The sequence below is a fragment of the Primulina eburnea genome, chromosome 10 (assembly GCF_022965805.1).
Source record: "Primulina eburnea isolate SZY01 chromosome 10, ASM2296580v1, whole genome shotgun sequence".
NCBI classification, from domain to species: Eukaryota; Viridiplantae; Streptophyta; class Magnoliopsida; order Lamiales; family Gesneriaceae; genus Primulina; species Primulina eburnea.
Genome location: NC_133110.1, coordinates 2,308,823 through 2,318,453, shown reverse-complemented (window position 1 = coordinate 2,318,453; position 9,631 = coordinate 2,308,823). Strand labels below are relative to the sequence as shown.

The 9,631-nt window shown below is 37.0% G+C and overlaps 2 protein-coding genes across 5 annotated transcripts; one reads left to right on the top strand and one right to left on the bottom strand.

Moving 5' to 3' along the window:
• Positions 1–104: 104 nt before the first annotated feature.
• LOC140842433 (zinc finger CCCH domain-containing protein 24) lies at positions 105–6,120 on the bottom strand. 4 transcript variants are annotated; one of them, XR_012120413.1, is made up of 15 exons: positions 5,600–6,119; positions 5,315–5,407; positions 4,906–5,229; positions 4,678–4,750; positions 4,290–4,422; positions 4,057–4,210; positions 3,811–3,894; positions 3,355–3,477; positions 2,877–3,050; positions 2,600–2,734; positions 2,247–2,342; positions 1,739–2,053; positions 958–1,001; positions 540–870; positions 105–392 (listed from the first exon to the last, which is right to left on the bottom strand). XR_012120413.1 is itself a non-coding variant. In XM_073210341.1 (14 exons), exons 1-14 carry the CDS (start codon positions 6,077–6,079, stop codon positions 621–623), a joined length of 2,388 nt encoding a protein of 795 aa, XP_073066442.1. In that variant the 5' UTR covers positions 6,080–6,120; the 3' UTR covers positions 105–620. The 4 variants fall into 4 exon arrangements, 2 of the variants coding, with proteins under 2 accessions (XP_073066442.1, XP_073066441.1); XR_012120414.1 differs by having other exon boundaries at positions 105–361; XM_073210341.1 differs by having other exon boundaries at positions 105–870; positions 2,877–2,960; positions 5,600–6,120.
• A 1,823-nt stretch (positions 6,121–7,943) lies between these two features.
• On the top strand, positions 7,944–9,335 carry LOC140803667 (uncharacterized). The gene has a single exon (XM_073159567.1). It carries the CDS (start codon positions 7,944–7,946, stop codon positions 9,333–9,335), a length of 1,392 nt encoding a protein of 463 aa, XP_073015668.1.
• The last annotated feature ends 296 nt before the right edge of the window (positions 9,336–9,631 follow it).

Here is a 9,631-nt window from a genome sequence, read left to right as displayed (position 1 = left end):
GTTAAGTGACTGAGGTTATTTGCCAGAGCTCATCTTTGTGGATCGTGTGCAACACAAGAAACACAATCACCTTTAAAAATACTGGCAAATAAAAAATAAAAATATTCTACATAAATATTTTCTTTATAAAAAAATATATGGATTACATATTTATTCTACACACTTTATTGAATAGCGATTTCTTTATTACAGATATTTTTATGGTAATATGTTCAAGTTAATAGAAATGTACGAATGAATATTTTATGTGTCATTTAGCTGTAAAACTAGTTAACCAAAGGCCTTTCTGCGAATCGTAAACGTAACGACAGTATATTTGTAGCAACTCGCATGGTTTATTTGACGGCCATTTCCTTTTTAACTGCATCTCAATAACCAAGTGCTATCATGACCTTCGAAGGACACATGAAAGCATTTTAATGACAGAAAATGGCGGAAAGAAGAAACATTTGTTTAGAGCTACAGAAACAGGATTCCTCACAGGGTTAACTGAAATAATTGCGAAGGATAAATTTGCTAAAAAGGATATTCAAACTCACCAAAAACATAAACAGCGACCACCATTCGATAGGAAACACATTTTTGCTTGAAATGATGGTTTCTTGATGCGTTGGGATAGGTTACCTCTCCAGGAGCATCACTAGCTCACAGTGTGGTGTATGAGGGAAAAGATCAACTCCCATGGCTTTGATAGGCTTAAACGGCTCAGAATAGGGCATAGACTTGGATCTGTGCCGAGCCAGACCAGCTGCACTCATATGTCTCCATTGCCAGTTGTTCTGGTTATTGCCTTTCTCGGTTTTGTCACCAGATGGTGTGCAAAGCTCGATAGCATTTGCCACAAGACTTTCAGGATTACAAGAAATGTAGCTGAAAAAGGAGAATAGAGAAGTTAAACCATAGACCATATTAATGGCAACTATGCTGGATCAAAAATACCGTCGTGTAACAACATACACGAGCCTCTTCAAACGAGATTGTGTTCTCAGAACCTTGATTACCTACAATCAAAATGTAAGCAATCAGCACCAAACAAGTGACACATTTGAATAGAAAGTTCATGTTTACCAGAAAAAAAAAGACTTCAATCCAGTGGTGACAACTGGGAGGTCATTTGGAGGAGTTGGCAAAGGGAAGAAAACGTGGTATGAGACTGAGCTTTATTTTGGGTACTATCTGAGGGTGAAGAAGCGTAAGCAAGCGCAGCAGCAGATAGAATTGCCCTTTTTGACAACTCTTATCCAGTTGGATGGGTCTCAAAGGCCAAAAATAATTTTTTTTAGATCAATCACATTTTCCTCACAATTTGGTACAATCGGCTTCATTGGTTTCGGTGTACTAAGAAAATTATTTCCCACCTATACTGGAGTGGGGCAGAGGCTTGTAAAGAAACTAAGTCCGAGAGTGTTTTGAAGGCAGCCAACCCCCAGAAATAACTTGCCACCTTGAAGCAAAAAAGTCGATGGTGGAGAATATCATTGAGCAATTTGAGCTCTCGTTGGCTCAACTAAGGGAACTACCAGCAGAACAATATGCGGGATTAAAATATATTGTGGTCTCACTTTCAAATGATGTCTGATAACAGCAACTTCAAGACTCATGTGCAACATGGTATGACCAGAAATCCTCCACTATTTTTACATATTGTATGTTCAGTCACTTGAGGAAGGCAACATAGAATGGATGCAAGAGATAAGACAACAACATTACTTCCTAAATAAAATTCAACATCACTTACAGTGGGGTGAAGCCCTGCACGTGGAGGATCTACTATAGCTACAACATTTTTGAATTGCTGCAGTGGGTCATTGCTTTTCAAGGTACACTTCTTTTGCAGCTCGTTCTCATCTCTTGAACATTTACTCCCACTGCTGCCATTCTCATGATCAATGCTAGAGCTATCTTCAGGTCCAAGCACATGGTCTGCATCAGTCATCTTCTCTTTGTTTGCATTGATTGTCTCCTCATTATTCTCAGATGCATCTGAAATGTCATCTAGTTTCTTAGCTGAAGCTAGGTAATCTTTCATCAATGACGCAATAACATCCTCTGCCTAACTATGCATCAAAATAAAACACAGAAAATCAAGTCAGTGCAATAGAGATTACCAAGTAATTCGACAAAACTGTGATTCACAAGAAAGAAGGCCGAGATAGGATAAGGACGAAATATCTAGTTCATTTTTAATCAGCGGCGATGATGGAATTTAGCGAGCTGGAAAGGAACAAAAGGTAATCCAACATAACCTTTCCACAAACAAAATTGCAGTTTTTTATGCCGTTAATTTCTGCATTCCTCTGAGCATCTGAAATTGCAGAAGCATTCATTTCAATGCCAACAACCTGAAAATTTAGATGACAGCATTTTACGTGTCATATAGAAGAAGGGATGGGAAAACAATTTTGAATGATCTAACGAATTACTCACCGTAAAAATGCATAAAAGAGTAGAATATGAAACAAAGTCAGATTTTTATTTTCAATTTGTTCTTTGCTGTCTAATTTGTACCTCGAAATATTTTTCCGATTTTTATTAAATAACTCTGTGCAATACAAAAACTAGGATACATATATGTTTAAAATTGATCAGTCTGCATTACCATACCAACACGATGAGCTAAAGTCAGGCCAATGGTCCCTGTGCCACAGCAAATATCAAATAGCAATGTATCAGGACCCAGACCAGCCCAGTCCCCAGCAAGAGCATACAGTTTCTCGGCTGCAAGGGTGTTAACCTGTAAGAGTTTGTAGGCAAATGAGTATTCTCTAAATTGGCTTCTTCCTCTTCTCTTTTCATCAGCCACGAGCAACTGAGGTAGATGGGAAACAAGGAACAATAGCAGACCGAAAAATGAGACAAGTATTACACGGGTTCACCTGAAAGAAAGCTGTAGGCGAGATTGAAAAGCGAAGATCGTTAATGTGATCATGAATTCTTGGTTCTGCAATATCATCAGTCATCTGCAGTCCACAATCACCTTCATCTCTACGAGTGAAAACATATCTCATGGGGGAATCAGAAGGTGCAACATTTGATATTCCAGTGTGATCCTATAAGTTGCCACAACTAATGAGATAAAGGATTGTATAATATCAAAGATGCAAATAATGAGGAAAGCCACTATTAAGAATATTTAATGGGCCAGAACGTACTATAAGATAAGATGAGAGATAGAACAAAAACTCCCCTTTATATTTTAAGGCTTTTGATTTTCCCTGTTCAAACATGAATTCCTATAATTCTCTTTCATTATTCTTACACCCATCACAACTTCATTCTATTAAAAGAACAAGGAAATGGAACAAAGATCATTATTTAAGTAGTATAGCATAACCTTAGCCATCAAACCATTACCTGAATCACAAAAGCCGTTAGAGGCAAGGAAGGAGATTCTGTTGAAGATCCAGCAGAAAATGCTTGAGCTAGCTTTTCAACTTCAACTTTCACCTGTCCATCATCAAAACCCAGTGTGCAAACCTGCATCACAGAGATATTGAAAACATGAATGCAGATGAATGAGTTCCCACTTATCAAATTTTTATGTTCAGGCACAGTTCGAAGTCCCACATAATTAATCCCAAATAATTTATCTTATCATATCTCATATTTACTTGGTCATATTATTTATCCACCGACTAATTATTTATCTTTAATCAATCAAATAATTATTTTCTGACATCAATTTACAATATTACCTTTAATAAGTAATATTATTAACATTTTATTAATTGTTAAAAAGATAAAATAGTAATTTATCAGATTATAAAACTTGTGTAAGTGGTCGCCACAAAAGTTTGGGTGGGACATAACCTGAACTATGAGCAGGACCTCTTGAATAAAGTTCTCAAAATTGCCAGCCTCAGAAGACTTGCAAGGTTTCCTGCCTTCACGAACCTAAAGATAAATAGTAACACAATAGTTATTTGGTGGAGTATTGCTTCCTTCTACTTCATATTTAATTAAAGCCGCGAGATTTGTTATAAAACATAGTTGGGATAAATTTAGTATTTTTCTACAACAATTAACTGCCAACTGTGTTTTTCAAACTAAGCATACCGTGAGCTGACGCCAGAATCCAGAATTATTTAATCTGTTCCACAGTGGCAAGGGTGAATGCTGCAAAAAATCTTGAAAAATAGCAGCATATTTCCCAGATATTCTGGAAACGTTTGGGCAGCCCACAGGCTCCTCAACAGCAGTCACACCCTCCCTATAATATTTGTTCAATTTTTTTAAGTGGAACCAAACACTGAAAATTTTATGACAATATCTGGTTAACAGCAGACCACCTGAAATTCCCAAGTAAAAATCCAACAGTAGGTTTGCCTTGCAAGGAATATCCAACAGAGAATTCACACTTGTTTCTGTATCCATTAATAAGAGGTGAATCGATCACACCCATCAACTCGCATGGAAGGCGACCTGAATGTCAGCACCGAAAAAAATTAAAGATTTATCTGCGCATCCAGTCCACAATCCTGCTTTAAATTGTGGTGAGAAATAAATAACGAAAGATGCGCCAGAAAATATAAACAAGTGCCGCCCTCCTTCAGTCCCTACTCCCTGAGCTTTGTACATAATCTTATTAATGTTTTAGATATCCAAATGACAACAAAAAGCAAAAAAATCGGCATGATCATTTTATTCAATTTCTCAAATAAGGTCGGAATAACACACCTATTTCTTTTGATTTCAGAATCCATTCCGGAAGTGAAACTCCATTTGGACAAGCCTTCCGCACATTGTTAGTCTACAAAATATCAATACAAGTTTTGAAATTTCAAATAGCGAATTGAAACTCTCTTTAGAACACAATCCAAACACACATATATATAAAGTCAATTAAATGAAATAATTTGCAAACCAAGAAGACAATGGTCAATGACGAAGTATCAAATTACTAACTAATTTTCTAAGATTCTGCATTAGGGAGTTCTTCTTGGTCTCTATCTGATTGGAATATGTCAAGTGAGCAAGAGGAGTCACGACATCGCGGACACTTCTACCCTTTAAAACTAAACCATTTGGAATTGAACTGCCATCATCATTGTCGTCGTCGTCAATAGCTGTTGCAATCATATTAGAACCATCAACAACCTGTGAAGGGCTCTCTACTTCTTGTGTTGTCTTAGAAGGAGTTGTAATTTTACTCATTTTCTCAAAAGACCGTGGAACGACATCAGAAACCTTCAAGGTTCTGTTATTTTGAATAGATTTCCCATCCAGGGCCTGCAAAATTACAACAAGGTACACGTAATTCGAACTGCTTAAATGCCCCGAAAAGAATCTTCCTAAACCCTGTAAAAAAGGATACCTTTACTGCAGTTATGGCATGTTCTATGCTTTCAAAAGTTGCAAATCCAACATACATGCCTTTCTTTTTCTTGACCGAGTTGAAGAGAATTCCCTGTTGAGCAACAGAATTCGAGAAAAATAATGCACGAATCAAAGCTTAATAAAAAGAACTTGAAAACACAAAGAATAGTATAGAACTTCGATTTAAACTCGAAAAAATGGAAATAACATTCCGAACGTTAATGCAGAACGTCTCACATATATTTCACCAATGCAAGTTAAATCCTGAAAAAAAAACACTCACCTCTTCACTCAGGAAGTTCTTCAAATCATCCGTTGTCCATTTCATCGGCAAATTCACCAAGCATTTGGATAATCCCGAAGAATTCTCCTCACCTTCCGCCTCCAACGCCTCCGTCATCATTACATTGCCCGCCTCTCCCTCTTTTTCTCCTCCATTAGTTTCTGTCCTCGCAATCTTTTTTGCCCGCTCGGAAGTGGGGTCCCAGGAATTGTCAGGTCTGGGCCGCAGCTCCGCCTCACCGTGGGCATACCTGCATGACTCCCCGTGGCTGCACGAGCCGTCAAACCTCCGGAAGTAGGAGCACAGGGTCGTTTTCCACCACAAGTTCTGATGTTCTGAGTCCGGCTCGGATTCCCTCTTCCGTTTATCGGGAACATTGTTATCAGCCTCGGAGGAAAGAGAACTCTTTTCCGGCGGGTTCTGTTGGTCGGAGGAATCGCGGCACTCCATCGGAGGGTTTAGGGTTTTTTCTTTAACCATCACGCTTGACGACTTGGAGGTTGTTCCTGGCTATGGCCTCCGGGTTTTTTAATTAAATAAAAAAATTTATTATTATTATTATTATTATTCAAATAAACTAGAAAGCTTCTTGTAAGTCTAAATGAAATTGAGCAAATTTTGTGCGATAAGCTCGTGTAGCAAAAGTATTGATATGAAGAATTAAACTCATGATCATACTCGTTTCTTCGACCAATTCAGACAACCTTTAATAAACTCAAATAATAATAATAATAATAATACTACATATGAAACGAGCAAAACAATAATTTTTTACAATAGATGAAATATAAATCTTAACATGTAACATCATTCATTACTATACACATCTATTTGAACAGTTGAAGTGAGAACAATATTTTCCATGAGAATATTTTTTAAAAAGTCTCGTTAAATTCGAAGACAAACATGATAAAATGAGGTTTGGAGCTTTATATTATATTATATATGACACATTAAATCTTTGACCATTTGATGACACGTTGCTAGCCAATGGCCTAGTTAAGCGTGTCTACTACCTGACAGCATTAAATGCTTTTCCCACATCGAGAGGTATCCCTGGATTATGACATACTAATATCTTTATTAATAATTTTTAAATTATGGTTTCTAAAAAAGATATCTAATTAAAGTTTTGATTTTTTTAATCTCTTTTGGATCGAGTGCTAATTGTCTACTTTGTAATCGGAACCAAGCATGATTTAGATAGAATTATATCATCAATCACAGAATCAATAGTTCCTTAATTTATTAAACATAATAAATAATGATAATAATTAAACTCAAATTTTTTTACGATGAAGAACCATAACTTCTATATATATTTTAGAAATACATTAGATAACTTGCATATTTATCTAAGTCTTTGTGCAAATAATGTAAATCATATATAAGAAGTTTTACATGAAATAAACATAGATAGAAAAATCAAAATCACTAATATATTTAAGAGTAGGTCTCTTTGAGACGGTATCATGAATCTTTATCTGTGAGATGTGTCAATTCCACCGATATTCACAATAAAAAGCAATACTCTTAACATAAAGTAATAATTTTTCATGGATGACCCAAATAAGATATATGTCTCACAAAATACGACATGTGAGATTGTCTCACACGAGTTTTTGACTATATTTAATTACATGCTTATCTTCCACCAATTTTAATGGAGCTTGAATTCAATTTTTGTAATAAAAATAATACATTGGTTCTAGTATCAAGATAGTTGTTATTTTTTAAAAAAAAAATAATGGGAAAATCTATTCGTTTAAATTAATTTTTTATAAGTTACTTTTTAAAATAAAATAAAAAAATCAAGACGTCAATTCATCAGTTTCACGAAATAATTATACATCAATAATTAAAAGACAACACACTGCTGTCCATACTCCTGTCTTCTTCACACCCACACCAATAATCACTTCAGCTGTTCCATTCCCAAAACCTAGACCATACAATCTCTGAAACCCATCACGAATTCAAACCTATTGTAGCTGTCTCTAGTGATTTAACCATGTAATTTTGGCTAAACTTGAGCAACTGATGAGTTGAATCAAGATGGGTGAGTGGTTTGAACCAATGGCGAGAAGGATTCCGAGAAGGGTCTGGTTAGGGTTCCAAATGTCAATGGGATTAATGGTGGGTGGAAATCACACCTCGTCCAGGTTTTGCACTCGCTAATTTGTTTGTTCTGCTAATCTGTTGAATTTCTCTTCAATTTTTACTATTATCTGATCTTTAGCTTTTAAGTTGAGTCAATCGCTACGCTGTTATAGATCTGATAGTTTGAATTAGTTGAAAGATCTAGGAGTTGGGTTTGAAGGGACTCAATTTAAGTTTGCAAGAAATGGACTTCAAGATCTTGAAATGGCAATTACTTCGGGGGTCACTGGTGAAGCTTTTGGTGTTAAGGGCCTTTATGCTTGTACTGGCTGTGATTATTCTCTCTTTGATGCAAATGGCCCGTGAGTTTCGGGTAATCGAGCCAATGGTTTCTGATGTTAATGAATGTCCTTTGAATTTGCACTCGAACCCGCCTTTCAATGCTGGAAATTTCTCCAATACCTCATTTCCTCCATCGAGGGATCATGCCACAATCTGCAAAGAAAGTAAAAACTTGACTAAAATTGTGTTTAAAGAGTTAATGCAGCAGAACTTGTTGCAATCAAATGCTAGAGCTTTATGTGTTGGAGAGGGATCTGCCTCCTCCGTGTCGGTGTTGCACGAGCTGGGATTTCCTGATACTTTTGGGGTTGACAAGCACCCATTTTTCTCCCTTTTCAAGAGGAGATTTGTGTATGAGCTCAACTTTGAGGATGATCATTTCGACTTTGTGTACTCAGGAGATCTCGATAAGGTCTCAGTTCCTGCTCTCCTTGTGCTGGAGATTGAGCGTGTATTGCATCCCGGAGGAATAGGTGCGATGCTTGTTGGAGCTCGTAAGTTCTATTCAGGTGGCTTAGTAAGGTCAACCACCACTGTCGCATCATTCTTGAAGAGCTCTGACGTTGTTCATGTTTGTGGTGTTGGATCTTTTACACTTGTGATATTTAAGAAGAAATTTGGAAACTTTGCTTCCTTTGAGAATTTCCAACTTCCAGCTGATTGTCCTTCCATCGCAAAAAACAAGCCCTTTATGAAATATATCGAGCCTCTTGCACGTAAAAACTCAAGGCCGTTCAACCTGGAGCAATCTTATCTCCCCAACTTCATGAATATCTCCTCTAGAAACAAACTGGTTTATATCAATGTCGGTGCGGGGGAATTTGCTAAGTCAAGTATTGCCAAAATGTCGAAACCGTATTGCTCCAACCACCACGCTGCTTTTGACATGTTTGTCATTGATCACAAAATGTCTGTTCTCTCGTCTTTTGTGACAGATCCTGGCATCACCTTTATCTATCATCCGGCCCTAGATGGAGATTCTATCGTACCAGAAATCACCCCTGATGAATATTTGAGTGCTCCGATAGATGAAAAAGGGTTTGACTTTATTCTCTGGTTTAATGAAACAGTATCAGATGGAGATTTCGTGATCCTTATGATAAACACTAAGTTTATGGAATTAAACATTCTTGTCGAACTATTCGAAACCGGAGCAATATGCCGTGTTGACGAACTCTTCCTCCACTGTGCAGATCCTGCAGACTGCAAAACAACCATGTGCGGAGACTGCAAGAACCTTTTAAAGAGTCTGAGGAAGAGTGGCGTATATGCTCATGATTGGTTGGGAGATTGAGCTCCGTATGTCTTGTGAACTTGTGTTTATGTGTGCTTTGTTTCTATTAAGTATAAATTGAAGTTTTGGATTGAGGACATAATCCACGCATCTCTCGCGCTTATTGTATTTGAATCTGTATTCTGTGTTGAATTGATGCCTTTAATTTCCTTCGCTGGGTTGTGGAGGAAGGTTTCTTCTATGTTAACTATGCTTTGTTTGAAGGTTTGCTCTTTGATTTACTCATTCACATGTCACTTGCGTGCGTCAACTACAAAATATTGTCCAGGGTTTTTTTCGTTCGCATTGATAAGGTC